General features: G+C 37.7%; 1 protein-coding gene and 2 long non-coding RNA genes across 3 annotated transcripts; all 3 read left to right on the top strand.

The window, feature by feature from the left end:
* The first annotated feature begins 297 nt into the window (after positions 1–297).
* LOC116411783 lies at positions 298–4,375 on the top strand. Its single transcript, XR_004223349.1, has 3 exons — positions 298–563; positions 1,782–1,875; positions 4,292–4,375. It is a non-coding gene; the product is annotated as an uncharacterized LOC116411783 (long non-coding RNA).
* Positions 4,376–7,716: 3,341 nt separating this feature from the next.
* LOC105947678 lies at positions 7,717–17,829 on the top strand. Its single transcript, XR_001171115.3, has 3 exons — positions 7,717–7,803; positions 13,059–13,179; positions 17,121–17,829. It is a non-coding gene; the product is annotated as an uncharacterized LOC105947678 (long non-coding RNA).
* A 2,908-nt stretch (positions 17,830–20,737) lies between these two features.
* LOC116411471 (protein kinase C delta type-like) lies at positions 20,738–22,179 on the top strand. Its single transcript, XM_031903538.1, has 3 exons — positions 20,738–20,820; positions 21,582–21,644; positions 21,781–22,179. Exons 1-3 carry the CDS (start codon positions 20,747–20,749, stop codon positions 21,941–21,943), a joined length of 300 nt encoding a protein of 99 aa, XP_031759398.1. The 5' UTR covers positions 20,738–20,746; the 3' UTR covers positions 21,944–22,179.
* Positions 22,180–23,235: the final 1,056 nt, after the last annotated feature.

A 23,235-nucleotide genomic window follows, 5' to 3' on the forward strand; every position in this document is an offset into this window, starting at 1 on the left:
CGCATACACCTGGGCGGGGCAGTTTTCTCCTAACAGGAGCATCTGCTGGGGGTTGCAATCACGGGGGGGGTGCCAAAATGTTATCCTTTACTTTTCCTTAGTGCAACTTAAAACCTAAAATTATAGTAATGCCATATGTAGTTTTTAAAGGCACCAGCAATTCTTACTGCTAGGACTGGTACAGCATATTCTAGTGCAGTTTTTACACTAAATTTGGGAAATGTATGGTTTCCGAAATGTATAAGTCTTGCTGATTATTTATGATTTTTTACCTTATTCTGCTCACTTGGAATGGATTGCTGTAACACTGGGTGGCCTTTACATTATAATTTAAGGTATCTTTTGTAATTTAGTGTTAATAATAGTGTTGAATTTATCCACATACAGGCCCAGATTTGAAGAAAAGGCCACAAAAGCCTGGCTCTGGGTGACAGGAATTTAGGGGTGCCACATCTGATTTCTCCCAAAGCAATGTGGACATGCTTTACATCTTTCATGTGCCAAATCTCCAGTGCAAAACCCAGTGGAAACTTGCAATCAGACAAACTGGTGTGACAGGAGTGGTGAGTATGTTAAGGGGGTCATCTAGCCTGGGGGCTGCAGCTTTATAAATCCGGGCCTGTCCGCATAAACAGTGATTTGCCCTTTAGGAAGTTATGAAGAAATTATCTTAGGTGAAGCAAATTACATCTACATTTACAACCCTTGCCACACAGTCACACACTAAGGAAAACAGTAAATTCTGTACAAAAGCCTATGTACCTTGTGAAATGCATATTTTTATTGACTGAACTGTGTTTAGAATTGCTTACTATTTCTACCCCTGTGTAGTTCAGCCAATTCAAATACACAAAGCATATATGATATATTATTGCTGCTAATTACATAACAATATCTGTATAGATGTACACTTTAGGGCAAGAGAAACAATAATATAGCAATACAGACTGACTCAAAATTAAGAGAAGGCCTGCACAGAGCAGCTTAGTCTAGAGGGAACCGGTGGTGTACGTTGGTACAGCACCGGTTCCCTCTAGACTAAGCTGCTCTGTGCAGTATGTGATAATCCTCAGATAGATATACTGTAGATATGAGAAAAGAGCAGAGGGGTTGCTACTGAGAAATATAAGCAAAAATAAGAGAAGAAGGCAAGGGGACAAAATAGAAAGGGAAGAGACGAAGGCATAGAGGGGATGAAAAGGTTTTTAGAAAGATGGAGGAAACGGGGTAAGTGACAGGGAGGGGAGAAAAGTGTATAAGCATATTTTAGAGTGTTTTGTATTTTCTGCCTTTTGTTGGGGGAAAGGTTCAAGCATAAAGAAATGCATGTTTTAAGGTGTTAGTGCCAATACAAGGTTACAGAGTGATCCTTAGTTCCACCACTAACTAGTTTGACAAATAAATGTCCAAGCCAAAGCTCACCCTAAATAACCTTTAAGCTATGCCTTTAGGAACATCTAGGAGAGGAAACAGGAATTTTCCCCAGTTTAACCAAAAATGGCTTCCAGAATATGCCCTCTGGAACTGCCCTGGTCACTACTAGATTAGGAAGCATTTCTTTAGGATATACCTGTATACAATATAATCCATTTTTTAACCTGACAAACATTCTCACTTGTTTGTCTGTGTCTTTATGTCTATTAATACTTTATCTATTAACAGAGTATGTATCTGTAACATGAAGGAATACTATATAGCAGTTAAAATGTAACCCAATTAAATAACAGATTGTTTGCTTATAGTGCAATATAAGGAATAACCACTATCTTTCTTTAATCTAGGGTTATAACAATAACATAAATCTATTGATTCCAACCAGAAAAGCAAAAGGAAAACCTAAGGATATTCACAAAACTATTCAATGGGCAATCCCCTGTAAGTGGTTTATTATTTCTGTAGATGAATCTGTAACTTTTGTATCTAATTTGGGAGACTGCTTTTCATTCACAAGCAAGATAGCAGTGCCACATATTCTTTCAGCCACAGTAAATCACATATTTTATTGGCTAAAGGGACTAATAGCAAGCGTTTTTAAGGGCAGTGACACACGGGAAGATTAGTCGGCACGCGACAAATCTTCATTGTCGTGGGCGACTAATGTTCCTGCAATGCCATCCCACCGGCTAGAATGTAAATCGCCGGTGGCAAGGCATATGTGGCAAAGTTTTCTCTCAAGGCAACTTCAGCAAATAGCGGCGCTGCGTATGCCATCCCACCGGCGATTTACATTCTAGCCGGTGGGAGGGCATTGCGGCACGACTAATTTCCCCGTGAATCCCTGCCCTAAATAAAGCCAATAGCTTTCATTGTGAAAAGACCGATGGAAAAACTGCATCAAAATACACATATTAAACTCTCAATGGATAACTGCCCACAGCTTGAGATGCAAAGCAATTTGTATTATATACATATAAACCAGGCTAGTTATAGAGTGCTACGCAAAATATGTTATATAGTTACAATGTAACATATTTTCTCTGCTGCGTTGAGTGCAAGGGTTTCCAAGAAAGATTAACAAGTATCAAAACAAAAGCGATGTATTTGCAATCTCTATGCATCTGTCCTTTGATCTTTGTTTAATTAACATTACTACATAGCTCTAATTCCACCCAGCTGAGCGCTTCTAGAATCATCTCTCTGTGAATCTAAACACTCCATGGTTTGGCCTGTATTCTTTCTATTCAGTCACCATAAATATATAAAGTTATTATAAATACTGAAGGTTATGTACGTGGAACTGTAGCATTAAAGTTGCAATATAAATTTTATTTCTATGTTGCTGTGTGTATGATAAGAGTGCATACATTATTTAAAGGGGACCTGTCACCCACATATAAAAAGCTTTAATAAATAAAAGTCCTTTCCAAATTAAACATCAAACCCAAATTCTTTTTTTTATTGGAGCATTCATCGCAGCTGTTACTCATATATTGCCTGCCCTGCCTCTATGCCTCAGGCTTTCATTTTTTATACCATACTTCTTAGATGTCAATGTACTCCTTTCATTCCCACTCTCTTCTCACCATCTATAACTGTGTAGTATATGCATGGACATCAGGTGCCCCATTTTGGCATATAACAAGATGTTGGGATAATACAAAACTTGCCTTAATAAAAATGCCAACAAAATTGCATCTGTCACTTTGCTGTGATTGGGAATTCCAATACTGAAGAAAACAAGATTTATATAGTTTATTGTAATTTTTACAGTATATAAAAGGCTATAGGGCTAATTGGGGGTTGTTGGGGCACACATTCCTGGTGTGCAAGCATGTTTTTTAAATGTTGCACCTACCCTGCAATGAGCACTCATGAGCCCAGGATCTTGCAAGGACCTGAGCTTTACTGATGAACACAGCACTGTCTGTATTTGGCAGCACTGTATTAATTAGGGGTGGGCTAAAGGAGAAATGTAGACATCACCCATCCCAGATCCTTATTGTACTCTAACTTGGGCATCATTTAGAATTGCAAAGTTGGGGAGCCCTGACAGGCTTGGGTGCAAAGGAACCTGGCGATTGTAAGGTAGCTTTGTTAAGTACTTGCCATAAGGCATGTGGTAAAGTTTGGGCTACCAGCACTGCGCAGATCACCTTACACTGGACGCAAGCGAATGTGCACTAAGGGTAATCTTGCATCCAGGACATGTTTAAATTACTATATATATATAGTCATGTTTGCTCTGTTGAATCTTTATTAAATATTTATGTTCAGTACAGACTTTAATTATGAGATATAAATAGCTGTAGGTCATGCAGAATCAGATTCCCTCTGGATGTAATAATGATGGCCTAAATAACTTTTTGGGATCCATTACATGCTCTATGTATTTTGTTTATTATTCACTTTTAGATGATTTAACCAGTTCTTGCAAATATAAGATGAACTATTTCACTGAATATTTTTTGCACTGAATAACAGGACATTTTGTAAAGAATTTGTACGTTGGAAAATAAAGGTAACATTCCCTAACTAATGTGCTTAGCAGGCTAGAGATTGTATTTTCATTGCATTTACGTATTTCTTTTGTGCCAAAGGACCAGTAATTGATGAGGGAATGGTATAATCAACGGGAGAAAGCTTCACATAACTGCTCTTGGTGTAATCAATCTGTTTTAGTTGTTAAGATGCTTAACTATTTGACTACCAAATGGTGATGCCGCTCTGGTGCCGCTTGTTGCTGTCAATTTGAATGCTTGTTATCAATTTGAATGACATTAAAAAAACACAGGCTGGCACTGTGGCTGAGTTCAGACATGCACTGAATTATGCATGCCACTTCTCATTCCAGATTGATTTCTATTAACCTTTTTGAGGGATAATTGAAGGTGACCACTGACCATGGGCTAGGGACAAGCAATATCTAACTAAGCAGGTAAGAAGGGTGACAATTGGGGTGGATACCAATAAATGGCTTTTTATGGGAGAGTTTATAACTGTATACGTATATATGACAGGTGGTCTTTTTGACTCTACATACCCTTAAGAGCCTGATGGAAATTGCGCATTTTGTCACATAAAACTGGTCTACAAGAAGCAATTCCAACTGATTTCCATACAAAGTTATTTTTGTATGTTTTGTTGCCCATTCGGGTGAAAATATGGCCCATATTTGTACATTATTACACTATTGCATACAATATTTTTTTCTGAGACTTGCTGGAAGTGGAGTGAATAATACAGTGGGGAGAAAGGAGAGACTTTTTAATACAAAGAAACTGCGCTGTATTGTTTTTATTAGTCTGTATTTGAGGTAAGGTTGTGGGCTTACTAAATACACACTGCACTTTTGTATAATGACACTGCATAGTTTCCTGCAAATGTAGTTATCATTAGACACCATGGACAAGAAGAAAGCTTTTTCATCCACACATTTTCCTAGTTGGGCCTGTAAATGTCCTTTCTTAGGTCAGGGGTGTAACTAGAATTTTGAGGGCATCCTGAAGAGGAAATGTGGACCCACCCACTTGTATTAGTCATTGATGTTATGTTCCAGACATGCTGGGTGCTTAGGCTATTGCCACACGAAGCGTATGGCGCATTTGGCAAGCTGAAAAATGCTTGTCGAGAATATGCTCCACTGATCAGACTGTGGGGGCCCCTCAAGATCCAGGCCCCCCTTACAACATGGGGCCTGTGGGGGCCTTATATATGTCACTGCCACAGGCTTCCATTCTGTGCTATGGTTCCTCAGGAAGCATCATTATATTTAGCAGTCTTTGTAACTGTAGATTCAGCAATACATGCCCCAACGACCATCTCCTTTCATAAAGACACATTCTGTGGTGGCAACATATTGCCTAAATTCCTCATGTAGAACACCTGTACCCATACAACTTACAGTTATCCTGCATTGTTGACAGCCATAAATAGTTTATGCATTTTCACCCTATACTTTTTGAATAATGTACCGATAAATTGAATTGCTTTCCCAGTTCCTGGAATGGAATCGATTTAAATATATTTGTTATTAGCATTACTGCTTTGCCTGTACTGGAAATGTCATGTTAGAAGGCTGCAAGCTGCTGACGGCACAGTACAAATAACATTCTACTTGCATACATTATACATCCTTACAGTTCACACTTACAACACTGATCTAGCAAATAATTAACCTAATGAAAATTTACTTTATCTTAAAGCACATTCCAAGAGAAACCAAACATGGACAGCATGTTCTTTTATATAAAAGTCCTTGGCAATAACTTATACACTGCACCAAAATTCAGAACCAATGATTTAAAGGTAATAAAAGTTAGTCATAATAAATATTTCCATACATATGTAAAGACGTGCAGTAAACTGCCATCTGTGTGTGAAAGTTTCCACATATTGATGTACGCTTACCTATGTGACCTTGCCAATGCTATTTATAGCTTGCCAGGGAGAGCAGTTTTATTTGTCTTTATCTGTGGTGTGTCTTTGTAAACAGAATTTAGGTTCCTGGCCTTGAGAGTTCCACAGAAAAAATGTTTTTCTTGCTTTTCCATCTTTTTAGCTGTCTTGCTCTCTCTTTCAACCCCTCCTGCCAGCAGTGCTGCACACTGAAATGACCATGCCCCTTTATCAGAGCATGTCATGCATGCAAGAAAAATGCTAATAATAGGATGTATTTCACTTTTCCAAATAACTATACACTTTATATTTTATTTTTCTCTTATAGTTAAATATGTTTTTAAAAGGTATGTATATTTAAATATACTTGATTACCCCTGCCATAAAGCTTGATAGTGCTGTTGTTTTATTCACATGAAAGAAGAATATATATATCATTTTTTAAGTCTTTAAAGTATGTCTCTAAGAAAGGGGTGACTTTATAAATAAAAGTTATGCTGGCACTGGAATGATATACAGGATGTGTGCATAACATACACAGAACACATGGAGAAATGTAAATGCTTCTGCTTCTGCAAACCACTACTATTCTATAACATTCCAGTGCTTCCATACTCATAAGGTATTTTAACATCTAATAAAAAATATTTGACTATATAATATAGGGCATGCCATGTAGGCATGTGACTGTATGGCATTAACCACTTTCACCAGCCACATGCTGCCTACATTAAATGTAGTTAGGAGCATACTGTAAATTACCCAAAGTTACTCTCTAGCTCACATAAATACACCCTAAAGAATAATTAAATAAAATAATAAAATAAGAATTCTAAATTAGCCTGCAAAGGGTTTGTATGTTAAACCAGAAGAGCCTAATGGCACAGGACTGTATTTACAGAAACAGTTACAGACAGACATGTATGTAATTTACATATACACAATGTGATATACAGAAAACCTATAAATACAGAAAGTAAACACATAAATAATAACTAAGAATCCATCTCTGAAAAACGTGGGCACATAAAGGGATATAATTGTAACTTAGTATGGTTTTTAAAACCTTCTGTCCTTGTTTTGAGTAACCTGGATATCCCCCTTTAATTACCTGTGAAAGGCAGGGAGTGTAGCTGCTACTATTTATGGTCTATTATAAAATAGGGGTTTTTCGGGATAGTTCATAATATATAATTTAAGCAATTCCTGACTCTCAGGGATGACGGCTAGAAATGGAAGTTTTCCACCAACAAGCATACCCTCTCTTCTGATGACCAGACTATAATCTCCATTTGTAAAATAGCAACAAGGTTATGTACAAAGTACTGGTAATTGGCATTCTCATTGGTGAATTCTTTTATATCTTTTAAGGGGATTTATATATTCCAACCTGTACTGCTCAAGCACAGTTTATTCAGTTGTTGCTAGACTAGCGGCGTTACTATTAACGGCTGTGCCCCTCCACAGAAGAAAAATTCAGGGGGCCCACCACAAGGAATTCAAATTAGTGGCCTCTCCATGCAGTCTGCTCAGTGATTTGTGGTGGGCAGTGAAAAATAAACCGCAGACAGGGCTGAAGTGAGGTACTACCACACAGCAGACCCTGTGGCCAAGGCTCCCCTGTCGCTTTGACTCCCCTTTTGGTCATGTGGTCTGCTGTATGGTAGCTATATCGCTGGTAGGGGCTTATTTAAAGGGGTCATTCATGCAAAATCTTTTTTCTCATAAAAGAAAATTATGATAAAAAAACAACTTTTCATTCTACATAGTGTTTTTAAATTACCTGTGTTTAATGTTATTTGTATATAAGTATAATTGCTATTAAATGCATTATCTCACTGCTTTTCTATATTATCTTCATTCCTTTTCTGACGCCAGAAAAAAAATGCAGCAGAACCCCGCTGATTGACAGAACTGGAAGATAACTGCCTTTTCCAATGTTCTTTCAAAAGTCAGATACAGCAACAAGTAAGAGATAAATAGTGCATTCAGTTGCAATTACATCTAACGTTTAGGCTGAGGGTACAAAAAGTGTTTCCTCTGCTGCTCTCAATCTGTGTATTTTTTTTTGCAGGCTGAGAGAAACGGATCTGCTTCCTTACGCACCTTTTGGCTCCGCACTTGGATCAGCTTTGCATAGCAGAGCAGAGGTGGAAGCTCTACTTGTCAATGCAGTTTTACTGCAGTGCATAAGGGAGTGGATCTGCTTCTCTTAGGGGCTGATTTACTTACCCACGAACGGGTCGAATGGAGTCCGATTGCGTTTTTTTCGTAATGATCGGTACTTTGCGATTTTTTCGTATGTTTTGCGATTTTTTCGGATTCTTTACGAATTTTTCGGATCCAATACGATTTTTGCGTAAAAACGCGAGTTTTCCTATCCATTACGAAAGTTGCGTAAAAAGTTGCGCATTTTGCGTAGCGTTAAAACTTACGTGAAAAATGCGCAACTTTTCGCGTAAGTTTTAACGCTACGCAAAATGCGCAACTTTTTACGCAACTTTCGTAATGGATACGAAAAACTCGCGTTTTTACGCAAAAATCGTATTGGTAACGAAAAATTCGTACAGAATCCAAAAAAATCGCAAAACATACGAAAAAGTCGCAAAATGTTCGTTTTCAAGTCGGAACTTTTCCAATTCGGGTCGGATTCGTGGGTTAGTAAATCAGCCCCTTAGTCTGCAAAAAAAAAACAAGAAAGGCTGAGAGCAGTGGAGCAAATGTGTGCCCTTAGCCTAAAACCACTGAAAACCTAATTCATGTATTATGGTAAGTTGTGTAGAAAGACATTTGCACTTGCTTGTAAAAATCACACCCATGGAAAGGAAAGACACATTTTTCCTCTTGCACAGAAACTATATAAGCTGTTGCTAACACACTGAATTTACCCAGTGTTCAGATGGGTGGATGTCTAACTAGTTCCTAAATGCATTTTTAAATTGAATATAAGTTCAAGTTTAAAGCAGACATCCCCCAACGAAAATGTTTCCTGTCATTCTGGTGCCAGGTCTGGGCTGCAAGTTCTTCTCCCCCTTATCCATTAAGGTGAACTTTAATAGATAAGGGGGAGAAGAACTTGCAGCCCAGCCCTGGCACCAGAATGACAGGAAACATTTTCGTTGGGGGATGTCTGCTTTAAAATATTGGCTAATTTGCACTGTGACACAGTGGTGATATGTTTATGCTACTGTTTGTAATGTAGATTAATTGTTGTATACACATTAAAGCATATATAAAATATTAAAGCATTTTTCACTTTTGCTAAATTTTCACTTTTGTTAAATTTACTAAGGTGTGCATTGGCCTATTTTAGAAGCTGTTTTATGTACCTTTTTGGTCATAAATAACTTTTCACACTTCTAATGTAGTTCCCTCTTACTTTAAATTTTGTCCAACAGTAAACATTAATACATGCAGTTATGTACCTTCAATATGTTGGGGGCCCCCAAAAAAATTTGTGGCTTGTTGAGCCACCAATGCCTGAGCCCTCCTACTGTGCCACCCACCAGCAGCACATTACCAAATGGTTGGCATGTTTGAAGTTGCTTGGAAAGGGGAACTACCACACAGCAGAATCCACGATACGGACCCCCTTGTCCCACAGGAGGATCTGCAGTATGGTAGTTATGCCACTAAATATATGTTTTATCTTGTCTCCCAGGCACCTCCTGGATCTTTAGTTGAGATTAATTAACAATTTGTACGCTGGTGTTAGCTACTGCTGCACTAACCCCACTAAAACTTCTTTCTGGGACTTTGGCTGCCCATCACAGTAGCCCTTACTAACTACTAGTACAGCAACCTGTTAGCTCTGGGCACCCCTCCTCACTCCTCAATGAGGGGCTTTTAAGAGAAGGTTCATTCCATTTTTTAATACTGCTAAGGGGTTACATGGGACACAAATACAAAAAAACTGTGCATCACATGAGTCTGCTAGTATATATAGCTATATATTTACATTTTGTTAATCCCTCCCACAGAGAAAGGTTTGCTTATAATTAGCTTTGTAGACAAACACTCCTTATACACCATTAACAAATGGCATCTTCCTACACTTAAGCAAGTTACCTCATTTGCCCTGAATTTACACAAGATGTTACATCTGGACTTACATATAGAAGTTAGATAAATGGTATTTCTATTACATTTATTAATTACTGTTTTGTTTAACTAAGAAACAAATGGAAAATTGTATATTTTTCTCAACATGATCACAGGGTGTACAGCGGCTGTATAATTCACTAATGTTCCATTTGAGAAAGCTAGTTTCTAATAATGAAAGTCAATAGAGCGTCAGTCAAGAGCGCACCCATGAGAGGGTTAAGCAAGTCCCCATGAGGAAGGAAAGTTTCCTTGCACTCAATGTATATGTTTATTTGGAACTGTGGGAAATCTCTTTTGATTCATGCCTTATGGTCCAGAATGGAAAGGAATGACTTTGTTTATGATTGCTCATGGCCTCTATAGCTGTATGCTATTGCTTTATCCCCAGCGCTGTAATTTATTTTATAGGTCTTTGCTTCATTTTCAAGCCCCCAGCTGTTTCCTGGTGACCTTGGCTATGGGGCTGCAATAGCACAAGTAAACTGAATTCCTTAATGTAGACACATTAGTTCTTGGCTCCCATTTCTGATAGGATGTGAGCTCAAAGTTATAAGAACATGTTTTTGTCCGAGCTAAAGTTATAATTTAGACATTCACTTTCGATAACGACTTTGTAAGTGGCAGACATAGGAAAGTTAGAACCTTGTGCAGTGCATCCAGAGACCCCAAACCTGAGGGAAAGACACACATCAAGAACAGTTTGAATAATATCATCATCTTATTTTGTAGCTAAACAATATCAGCCACTGTCCTATCAATATTCTGCATTGAGAGCACCGCAAGAACATTGCACAAATACCTTTCCACACAAAACTCCTGATAAAATCAATAAATGGATATATTATTAAAGAGTGCCCTTATGGATACTGACATCTAAGATATTCTTTTCCTGCAGGGCAAAGGTGACAGTTGCAAAATCAAGCTTCATCTTATAGTTTAACTCCACCTTTAACAAGTTTCACACTAGTCCCACTTTATAAATGCCCCCCCAGTCCATAGAAAATAAATTTCATATAGGGGCAACCACTTTATTAGGCATATGTTCCAACTATTCACCTAGAAAGGCCAGGTTGAGGCATTAGCCTTGCACACCAATTAAGGGATTAGGAACAAAGTGGTAAAAAGCTACATGACACAGGGACAACTAAATGCTAGCAGAATTTGGTACACCCTGTCCAGTGATAACTATATCAGGAAGTTCAACTTTAGGTGGTTGGTTCAAATTTGAATTAACTTTTAGTAAGTTATAGAATGTACTATTCCAAGCAACTTTGCTATTGATCTTTATTATTTATTCTTTATAGTTTTTGAATTATTTGCCCTCTTTGTTTACATCTTTCCAGCTTTCAAATGGGGGTCACTGACCTCAGCAGCCAAAAGCTATTGCGCTATGAGGCTACAATATTATTTTTATTGTTACTTTTTAATCCTTATCTTTCTGTTTAGTCCCTCATCTATTCGTATTCCAGTCTTTCATTCATACCACTGCCCAGTTGCTAAGGTAAACAAGACCCTAGTAACTAGATAGCTAATAAAATTTTAAACTGGAGAGCTGCTGAACAAATAGCTAAATAACTGAAAAACTACAAAAAATAATGTCTACATCATATTAAAAGTTAAACTGAAGGTGTTACAGATCGACCCATTGCTAGAAACTTTTCAATTTATCTTTATTAGTTATTTTGTATGGTTTTTGAAATATTAGCCTTTCTGTTCTTGCTATTTCCAGCTAAAAACGCTATTTGGTAGCGTTCTGATCCAAAATCAGTTTGACAGTAATTAGCAACCAGATAACAGTTTAAATTCCAAACCTAAAAAATACAGAATTAAAAAAAATTAAAAATTAACTAATTGCACATTGTCTTAAAATCCTGTTAGTTACATCATAATAAACTAAATTTTAATTGAACACAACCTCTTTAAAGGAGACATATCCTATAAAAATTAAGACGGTACCAGTGAATTATACTCCTCTAGATATAGAAGGATTGTATTTAAAAAAGTTGTGTTTCAGGCTGATTTATTGAGAAATTCCCCCAAACCCCACTAGCCCCGCCCATCAGTTCCCCTTCCTGCTGGCTGAATTCTCTGGATGAGCTAGGGAGCCGCCGGGTCTCAGTACACTGCACTTTAGGAGAGGAACCAATCAGCAGCTAGGCTGACCTGATAGGGAACTGAAGCCTGTCTGTGCTTGTGTGACTGCAGGGCTGTGATTGGCTCTCCCCCTCCTACTGTGCTTCTGGCAGGGACTGTTAGGACACGCCCACTCTTCATTTCAAATTTGGTCAGAGAAGAGATAGGGAGCTCCAATAAAGGGGCCATTGTTACAGAGAGGATTAATGTTTAGCCCAAATGGAAACCAGCACCGTATATTATTCATAATTGCCTACAATATTAGGGTTTTTCCTATTTATCCAATATGTCTCCTTTAAGTATTTTGTTTTATAGTATGGCAAGTCTTTTATTACCTATCTACTCGAGTGCAGGCAGAACAATTGCTTGCATATAAAGTCAGAAGCAAGGGTTAATGGGAGCACTCAGAACTCCAATCTGCTGACGTGCATTAAAGGAGAAGGAAAGGCTAAATCTCCAGCTGCAGGCATACCTTCAGTTGTCTCAATAGTGCCCTTAAGTCTCCCCATATTTCTCCTGTTCAGATGATCAGAAGCCAAACAGGAAGAAAAAAATGCTGAGCTGTGTAAAGAGAGTTCCCATAATGCCTCTCTCCTGCACAGACACCCAGACCAAGTGAACATGCTCAGTTAGTAAGACTATGGGGGAGATTTATCAATCCACGAACGGTCCGATCGTTTGTTTGATCGGACCGTTCGTGTTTTCTGCGACTTTTCCGTACCTTGCGTATTTTCGCAGATTTTTCCGTTATTTAACGCAACTTTTTCGTACTGTGCGTAAAAAAAACGCGTCAAAATCGTATTGTCACAACGAGTATGAAACTTTTGGATTCATTCACGCTTCGGTATCGTGACTTTCCTTGGGCCAGGTTGTAGCTGCAGAGTGCCATTGATTCCTATGGGAGGCTTTCAAAATCATGCACAGAAGGATCAAAGTAATCAGAGTAAGGATCAAAGTAATATTCACTGTCTGTGTTTCTTCCCCAGTGATCAGTATCAACTTAGCAGGGACTACAAATGCATGTAATGTAAAAGGGACCTCTCCTTGAAGAAGAGACCATGGCACAGCCAGCGCAGCACAGGAACATAAGACCTGAGACATGGCTGAGTAAGAAACATTCATATTTCCATCTGTACAACTGATTTTAACGCAAATAAATTGCTCAATTAAATTGTTCTTGCTCTTCAAATTAAATAGCCTGGATTTAAAAGAGTGGATTCATTGTTAGCTTTTAGTATTTAATAGATAGGTCTATTCTGAGCAACTTTTAATTTGTACTCCTATAGTTTTCAAATTTTAAGCCTTCACACAACTGGGTGCCACTGACCTCAACAACTAAAAATCAGATTGACAGTATTGCTTCAGTTGTGTCAGTGTGTTTATTTTTATTGCTTTTTATTGTTTAAGCCCTTTACTTTTCATCTACCATTCTGACTTCCAAACTTGCCTTTTGCTTGAGTAATTAAACCAGGGTGTAATAATAGAGGGTGCAGACCCTGTGGCTGCACGGGGGCCTAGAAGTGTATAGGGCTCAGTAAGGCCTTCATTAATGGGCAATTTCAATATATCTTTGTGAAATTTGTCAGTTTAGCAATGTGTTGGGGGCCTAAATTGAATTTGCACTGTCTCTTCTTTGCCCCATGATCATTACCATAGACATTAAATACATGGAACGATATTCCACCCTTTTGATATTTATATACACATTTTCTAAGAGAAAGCTTTCTACTGGTAGTCACTTGTCCAGGAACAAGGCTGTCTAACTGATGTATATTTGCCATCAATAAAGCCTTTATAATCTATAGGTTTATATCAATCCAAAGTATGTTAAATGTTTTGTGCACAAGAAAAACTGAAAAAATTCTTGTCCCTGATGTGTGAACTTGAAATACCATGTCTAGACAATGGATGAATGTAACTGCTGTGACCTGCTTATTATAATTATAAAAGGTTAAAAAATGATCTATATTAAAAGGAAAAAAATACAAACCTTATTATACCCTCTGTCCAGCACACATGACTATTTTTATGTCTCTTTTTAAGGCTGCTATTTGTAGGGCTCTTACGTAAGTCAGATAAGAGGCAACACAGAGATGTCTATGACAGCCACTGACTGCCTCTCCGGTGAGGTAATAGCCAAAGCCACAACTGTGACATGGAACATGGAAAGGAGATGCTGGTTTCCTCATGCGCAGCTCTCTCATACAAGCAATACAAATGGGATTGGTTTGTGATAACCTAATTCCCTTACGCTGAGCTGAGTGACTGAAATCTAGCAGCTGTTTAGTCATGTGAGGGAAATAACCAAATGCCAAGAAGTCTCTGTAGGAGAGTGTTTGCATATCTATGCCATGTGTGCTCACTAGAACTGCAAACCAAATAACTGGGGTAAGTTATTCATGTCTCTTATTACAAAATAGAGAAACATCAACATAAACGGTGCATAATGTGTTGACATGTTATAATATGTGGGTACCATAATAAAATATGCATTTGAATTTGTGTCAGAATGCTTTGGGGTGTGCATATTCCCTTAATCCATTTTTAAAACACCCTGCATGCACAAGGGCAGGGATCCCCAACCTTCTATACCCCTGACCCACAATCAAATGGAAACATTTTTGGAGAGCAACCCAAGCATGAAAAAAGTTCCTGGAGGTGCCAATAAGAGCAATAATTAGCTATTTGATAGCCCCTGTGTTGACTGGCAGCCTACAGAAGGCTATGTTTGGCAATTGCAATGGGTTTTATGCACTCAAAGCTTGCCTCCTTACCAGAAATTCTAAAATAAGCACCTGCTTTGAGGCCACTGGGAGCAACATCCAAAGGGTTGGTGAGCAACATGTTGCTCATGAGCTACTGGTTGGAGATCACTGCACAAGGGTGTGAAGGTAATATATATGTAAAAATAGGTCTTCAATAGCCATTCACATTTGAGTTATTCATAAACCCCAGTTCTTACAGTCTCTTTTGGGGTTATGTAATAAAAGGTGCAATGCAAAGAACGCATCTTATTATTTGCTGTACCTGGGCAAACTTTGTACCTTTTTATCATTCTTTATTGCAGTATTTTCTAAGGGCACCCACCCATTATGTCAGGCAAATTGCAGTTATCTTACGTACAGTGATTATCATACTGTTTTCGCTTCATTATATTACACTGGAATCAGACATGGGAATAAAGGACAGACTTGTTCAGAGCTAGAAAAACTGTGTAGGGAAAAAGAACCTGCAGTCAGTATTACACAGGTCGGGTGGGATTCTAACCTGTTGCTAACACCCAGAGACCATGAACCTGCATATTTTATGAAGGGCTTTTATGATATTTGTGTAATACTTGACAGACTCCGTATCTATGTGATAAGGGAACAGTCATAGTTATAATTAATAACCTAAAATAAATCAGTAGCAGTGTCACTGTGATTGTTGTTTGCCTACAGTTTATATCAACCTAATGTTTTATAAAGGAAGGGAGTCTAAAGTTAATTTTTTTCATGCTCCTTCATGTAATCTTAGGGGTTTCAATCACTGCTACTTGTATCAGCTATTAGTATGCCTAATGTGCCATAAGTATCACCATCTGATAACTCATATGATAAAGCAATTGCATGAAATAACTAGTACCCAATCTAATATATGTGCATGTTCCATACAAAAGCTACTGTATGTCTTTTCCCCTTCTGGAGAGCATTGCCTGGTCATGCTTTGTAGTACATATTGCCAACAAACAATTTGCTTCAGTTTTCAAAATAAGTAGCTTTATTTGCTAGTATATATAAGAAACCGGAGCTATACTGAAAGCCACAGATAACATCTGAATTCTTCCATTACTTGGAAGCAGTTATATGGCCAGCTCACCATCCTACTAATGAAGTGTGAAGATTAGTTTAGGGCCGTTCTAAAGTAGTGGAGCAAACTTGTGCCAGCAGTACAATGTACTGTTGCAAGCAACGTAACATAAGGAAAGTGTTGATTACTGCACCGAATATTAATTGTTGATTGTATGCCCCAGTTTCTTTTTCATAAGGATTATTAACCTGCTGAATGGAATGCATGATCTAATATAAAAAGTTTCTGTTCTATTTGTATTCCACTTTACTACAGAAAAGTGTATTTTGAAGGGCAATAGACTATTTTTCTTGTGGAATTATGATTTTTACTTTTTCATGCTTTATGTACTGGGCCAGTGATTTCAGGTCCAAGCTTGATGCAGTTTTAGATATAGCATCATTATTTCACACTGTGTTAATGTGCTGTGCATACACGTAGTACAAGTGGTAATGGCTCTTGCCTGTTGGACCGTTAGGATCAAACCTGACAGGTTTCATTTGAGAAAGTTGCAAAGAACTTTAATTCTGCTATAATCTTTAAGTTTTTTTCCAATTTGACAACTGGAAGTGAAATCACTCCAATATAGTGACTTAGAGATGCAGTAAGACAGGCTTGAGAAGAGAGGTGAAAAATATTAGAATTCATATAAACAGGGCACATTTACTAAAACTCTAACATTTCTCTTTTTTTTCTTTTTAAAAATTGTAATAACTTATATTCTTCAAATGTACTGCTTCCCCATTGTGCATGCAGCCCTGCTTTGAATATCTGTGCCTTTACTGCCACAGTTTGGCTCCATTTCAATGAGGTTGACTTGCCAGCAATAGACCAAATTGTACATTGTACTGTATTATTTAATAGCTATAGGGCAGCATTGTAAAAAGCCCAAGCCATAGGGCTCAAACCTTTCCTCAAACTTTTCAAAGGTTTGCTAAAGTTCAGAAAGGGGACCTTAGATAGAAGGCAAATTTTAACTTGGTAACTAGGAATTTTAAAGCAAAAATCTTTACATTAAAACAGATGGTCACAGATTGTAATTGCTAAAAAAGCAGAACTGGTTCAGACATACACTATTTGGCTAAAGTATCCAGAAACCCCTTCTGATTATTGGAATTGGCTATTTAAGCCACTGCTATCATTGTTGACACAGTTGCCAATACATATATATATATATATATAATGATGTTCCTAATAATTATGTGCTTCCAACTTTGCAGCAATAGTTTATGAAAGGTCCTTGTGATGGGAGTGGAAGAACTTCACTGACAGAGCTCAGACCCAACTGAACACCTGAGGAATGAATGAGTACAAGCCAAGAAAATGTGCCAAAAGAAGACTTTTAGAATTTTGCTTAAGTGGTTTATGATTGTTCAGAAATGGAAGAAGTCTGATCTTAAAATGTATTGTCAGTGCAGGGTCAAACTGTAATGCAAAGTATTAAGATGAAACAAATCCTCTAATCTACATTTGTTAACTTATTATATGGTCCCTGTTTTATTACTATTATTATTACAACGCTCTCATTGATAATTAAACAGCATTTTAAATCAGCAAGTTTAAATCCATGCGGATGACAAAAAATGTAACCTGTATGTGTTTTAACCTTAAGGCATGTTGCTCTAGATTGCTTTTATCTAGAAAACCCCTGTTCCCAAACATTTTAAACAATAAATCACAACCTGTAATAAACAGGACATATAAAGTCTATTTTATTAAAGTATGAACTGTGTAAATTGCAGACTTTGGACACAAATTGCCATGTTTTATAGGCAATGCAGTGAATTTCCACATAATTCCAGTGTGAAAGTGGTAATATATACGCTAATATTGTGCAAGCTGCATCAAATATTGGGGAGAGTATCACATTAAATGTGTGAATGTAGATGTGATTCTAGTAAGATGGTAAAATAAAAGCCCTTATTAATCACAAATTTGCAGTGCTGGTCCTTCATTTAAAGATTTTTGTAACTGTATCCCTTAAAATTCTATATCAGTTCCACTTCTATAATAATATTTATAATGTTCTGACTGGGCCTGAGCTAACATGGGGCTGCACACAGCCCTGTACATTTCAGTTGAGATGCCAAAGTGGCAGTTGGAAACAGAGGTCTAGAGACAAGCACTTGCGGCAGTTGGTTTCAGTACTTGGTTTGTCTCAGACCGGAGTGCATCTCTTGGCGATTCCTGGATCTTCCAAGCGATTTCAAAGCGAGAAAAAGCTATTTTTTTTTGCAGCGGAAAGCAAATTCACCAACTTTGGTTGAGAGGAATTGCTTTTGAAGAAAGAAGATTATTTCTACAGAAGAAGAAAATCCAATTGTAGTCCAATATTTGAGACTTAATTGATACCATCAAGATGAAGAGAAGGATTGATGACGTGAGCAGCAGCGAGGAAAAAAGTGAACAAAAAAAGAAGAAAAAGGAAAAGTGCAGCTCCAGCAGCGAGGAAATAAAAATGGAAGGAAGGAAAAGACCCAGAGAGAGTGAGAACAGCGCTACATCAGAACGTAAGTAAAACCTGGTCATTTAATATTTGCTCATCAACTGCCAACTTACATAGTTCAACCAAGTTCAACCCTTGCAAGTGAACACACAAACCTATACCGACCTATATATACACTCACATAACCCATATATACCAACATCAATCTTTCTACTTTTGCCTCTCTGTTTTCAATATCTGTATATGTTTTCATCTGTGTAACTTGCTCTGTGTATATCAACTGCCAGAATACATATGTGTATTTGTCTGTCTCTCTGCCTATCTATAAATGTGTGATAGTACCTATCTAAATGTGTCTCTGCATGGTAAACTATATCAGTATATATTTGCATCTGTGTAACGGTCTCTAGCTGTCTATATCAACTGTCATATGCATGTCTGTCTTTCTGTCTATCTGTCTCTTCATCTATTATTTATCTGTTGGCATGTATATGTATATCTGTTTTCCTACCCAACAGTTTTTCTGATCTATCTATCTATCATCTATCTATCTATATCTATCTACCAATGTAACTGTATTGGTATCTCTCTGTATTTATATTTATCCCACTATCATTTGTCACATTACAACTGGTTTTAGGCTTCCTGGTAGGCAACCAGAAGGATGAATACTTGAAGCTAAATACAGATAAGCTTCAGTATGATGCCAACTGAAACATTTTGGATAGGGAAGGGCCAGGGGACCCTTTGCAGTTGTGCTAAAAGTCTAACCCATGGGATGGGGAGCATAGATCTCTTTTATTCAACATAATGCTTATTCTTGCTTTGGTGCAAACTAATGCATGCAAAATTTGTTTTGTGTTGGTAGATCAGATGACAGATATCTGTGCAGATTCATAAGTCTCATGATTAACAAATGGTAGCATGCAGAAAGAAAAGTGTTTTTTTCATTAACTACATTTATTATCATTTTTAAAATGTGTTTATATATTTTCTCTCAGAAGGAGGAAGTGAATTGAAGAGACCCCGTGTGGAAGAAGAACTTCCTCTCCCAGTAGCAATCAGCAACTGCACCATCCATGCTGAGCTTGGGAGTGGAACATACGGCAGAGTAAGTGCTGGGCTTCTGGGGAATGATACTTGTGTTTTATTTTTTAGTACTAGGAAATATAAGAAACAGATAATTATTGTGCTTGTGTCTATAAATGTATCACTAATGTCTAAAAGTCTTGGGATGAATGTTTATTACACACAGATAGAATGAAGCACAATTTGGGGCTGTGTGTCACTATGCTGGCTTGTGGGGCAGCACTAAAGGTAAATCCAGCACTAAACCATAGATGTGACTTTTTAACATTTTATTTCTTTTTCTGCCATGTCTTAGGTATGGTTGGTATCTTTACAAAATCAGCATATGGCCATCAAGGTAATTAAGAAGAGTGAGAACACCAAATTGTCACACAACATCACAGAGGCACGGGTATTGAAGACAGCAGCTGGATGCCCATACCTTTGCCGAGCCTATGGATCATTCCAAACGCAGGTACAAGAAAGTGTCACTAACTTAATGGGCTAGTTCATATTAACTACATTACTATATTACATTTTAGAATGGTATACAATGTCCTATCTTTATACAGTAGTTTCTCCCTGCCATACCTTATGAATAAATAGACTTATGTATGTGCAGTATGTGCAGAAAACTGTATGTGCAGAATTCTGCAGTGGAGTACCTGGGATATCATACTGTAGTTCAAGTATATATTCAAGAATATCCTTGCTGTACCAGAGAAACATATAAGATCAGTTTATCCCATCATATCAATATATCAATATATATATATATATATATATATATATATATATATATATGGTCTCACACAAAAACCTTCATCTGAAGTGAAAAACAAATGAAGGTTTCTGTGTGAGACTGAAATATTGAGTAATAAGCCTTTCTCTTTTTGCATTTAGATTTTGTTCACAATTCTTTAAATCCTATGAGTGCTTTCCTTGTTCCAGTGTATTTTTTTTGGTACTATATATATATATTGCAGAGCAGTGTATTATAAAGGCCTAGGGCTGCACAAGCTAAGATACACCTCTGGTAGCAGGATGAATAAGGGCTGATGGTGGTTCAAGCTTAAAAACACCCCTGGGTGCAGGATGAGTAAGGACCTAGTGTGACTCATGTTAAAAGACGCCCAGAGTGCAGAATGAATAATGGCAGCTCATGTTAAATACAACCTCGAGAGATAGGCATCTTCATCATCCATTTTTTTCTTAAACATGAAAAACAATTGTTTTTGCTCAAAAACCTGTGATCACATGTTTCTGCCATCTGTGCCCATGATTTAATTCTTCCCATTTTGTTTCTTTATCCAGGGGCATGTTCTGCATGCTATGGAGTACATCAGCGGAGGGACCCTATGGAGAGTCATCAAGAACAGCGTCCGGCTGGAGATGGACTTAGTAAGGTAAGTGAATGCAGGAATGTTACAGAGCAAGAACTGGACTAGAGTACCTAGTTGCTTTTAGTTTATTGCAAAAGCAAGAATAAAGAGGCCAGCATTCTGTTTTTTTAACCGAACCGACTTCCATCTATTGTTTGTAAAGTAATTCTCCTAGGAAGTCTATGTAGTCACTCAAGTAATATTACATGTTACTGTATATCTAATGAACTAGGTAATAATACAGTAACTTTCTCTTCTACAAAGTGCTGTCCTGTAGCTCTACCTTCTATTGCAATAAATCCCCTGTCCTTTTGCCTCACATAAATGAATTATTGAATGTGTGTTAAAGGGCATAAAGCTTATGTTGCTGTCTTATGCATACATACAGTTTTAAAGAGGTGGTCCATTTGTAGGTTAACATTTAGTATGTTACAGAATGGGCATTTTTTTTTAGCATCTTTTCAGTTTTTTTTTTTTAATAGTTTTTGAATTATATGTGTTCCTCTGCTAACTTTTTCCAGGTTTAATATAGGGGGTCCCTGAAAGCCAAAAACTATTGCTCTGTGAGGCACATGGGCACCACTTGGAAATCGGTCAGAATTTTATAAATTAAAGGACAAGACACAACCCTAAGTGCACTGAGCTTTTATTATTTGCCCCTTAGCATTCCTACACTTGTACCTAGCCTAGACTGTAAACAGGGTTATGATATTATTGTAGTATTAACATAGCAAAGATATTTGTTCACTATAGATATGTTAAATTGTTTATTTTTCTTCTAAAAGATTCTACGCAGCAGAGCTGGTGTGTGGCCTGCAGTTTCTGCACTCAAATGGGATTATCCATCGGTATGTAAGATTTGTAAAAATCCCATATATTTTCTTTCTGTGCTGTACTTTTTATTTGTACAATTTAAGATGGGGGCATTGAGTCATCTATCTCAATTCTACTGGAATTTTCTTAACCCTAATCTCTACCTTGCAGGGATCTTAAACCATCTAATGTCCTAGTAACCAACGAGGGACATATAAAGATTGCCGATTTTGGCTTGGCAGCTGAGGGAATCTTTGGCAATAAAAAGGTCAGAGGTACTAAAGGAACACCTGCCTTTATGGCCCCAGAGGTATGTGACTGTGATGTAATTTAAATGTATATAACACAGAGGTTCTAATCTCTGTAAGTATTTTCTTTGTTTGTATGTCTGTTTCATTAACTTTTTTAGGCATGCCCCAGTGATAACATTTGCTTACCTTTTAACCCAGGCTAGCGCAACTCTTCTTTAAAAAAAAAAAACACCTCTTTGAGGGGTGATTCTGTTATTGTGCCACCCTAAGGGTACTTTTAAGAGTCTGAGGGTGCAATGACTCCCTCTGCACTAAAAGAGCCAACTTTCTGGTCTAATAACTGAAATTTCAGCTCTTAAAGTTACCAGTGGCAAAAAGGCGCTCCCAGTAACTTGTGGGGTGCTGCCGCCTGAGGAAAGGTCTCACCTTGCCTTATGGCAGGACCACCACTCCTCTCTGGTTACTTTCCTACAGAGACCATTTTAACAGTTCCCAAGTAATCCTTGTTCTACTCAGGGTGGAAAGCATCTGCAGTATAGTAATTGTTAGGAATGTACTACACATGTTCCCATCTTCAGTCAGCTTCAGTCAAAGGGATGCCTTTTTAAAGGAGAGGTGCTTTTAAATTGAAGGCAAGAGATTTGATACCTGGGGGTGCCTAACAAATTAGCACCTCCCCTATGATTTTACCTTTCATTCATCTTTTAGCATAACATAAATACTATGAGGTGTAGAAGGGCAGGTACACTGATGATATACATCTGTTTTTTAGCTCTACTGGATAATTATATCAAGAACTGTAGCTTTGTTTTTCTACTTCCTATTTGCTATTTGACATTTTTTACTATTCCTGCTATTAGGGCATAACGTTTGCGGCTTGTCCTTAGTTTGCCCAAGAGAAGAGTCACAGAACCACCATAGGTTTAGTTTAACACATGCAGTTTATGCATAAGACGATTTTAATACAGATCTGTTCTTTCAATTCTAGGTGCTAAAAAAGAAGAAATATAATACAGGAATAGACTGGTGGTCATTAGGGATCACCATATGTAAAATGGCCTGCGGGACCTTACCATTCAAGGAGGACAAGTCAGAATGCCATTCCTCTATTTTGCATGCAGAGCCTTGCATTCCAGAATGGTTCAGCGCTGAATTGCAAGATCTGCTGCAAAGGGTGAGTATAGGAATTTATAGAGAAGATACCACTAGCCCTGCTATAATTAACAGAGGTGCAAAACTGTTCCTAGAGATCTAGCAGCAGCACTAACTGGGCTTGTTCTTGTTAGTGTATAGGCAATTGGACTGGATCCCTGTGCCATGAGGGTATTACTGGCAGGTGTGTAGCTTCACTTTGGCAATATATAAATATCTGATA

The sequence above is a fragment of the Xenopus tropicalis genome, chromosome 6, assembly GCF_000004195.4.
Source record: "Xenopus tropicalis strain Nigerian chromosome 6, UCB_Xtro_10.0, whole genome shotgun sequence".
In the NCBI taxonomy this organism is placed as follows: domain Eukaryota; kingdom Metazoa; phylum Chordata; class Amphibia; order Anura; family Pipidae; genus Xenopus; species Xenopus tropicalis.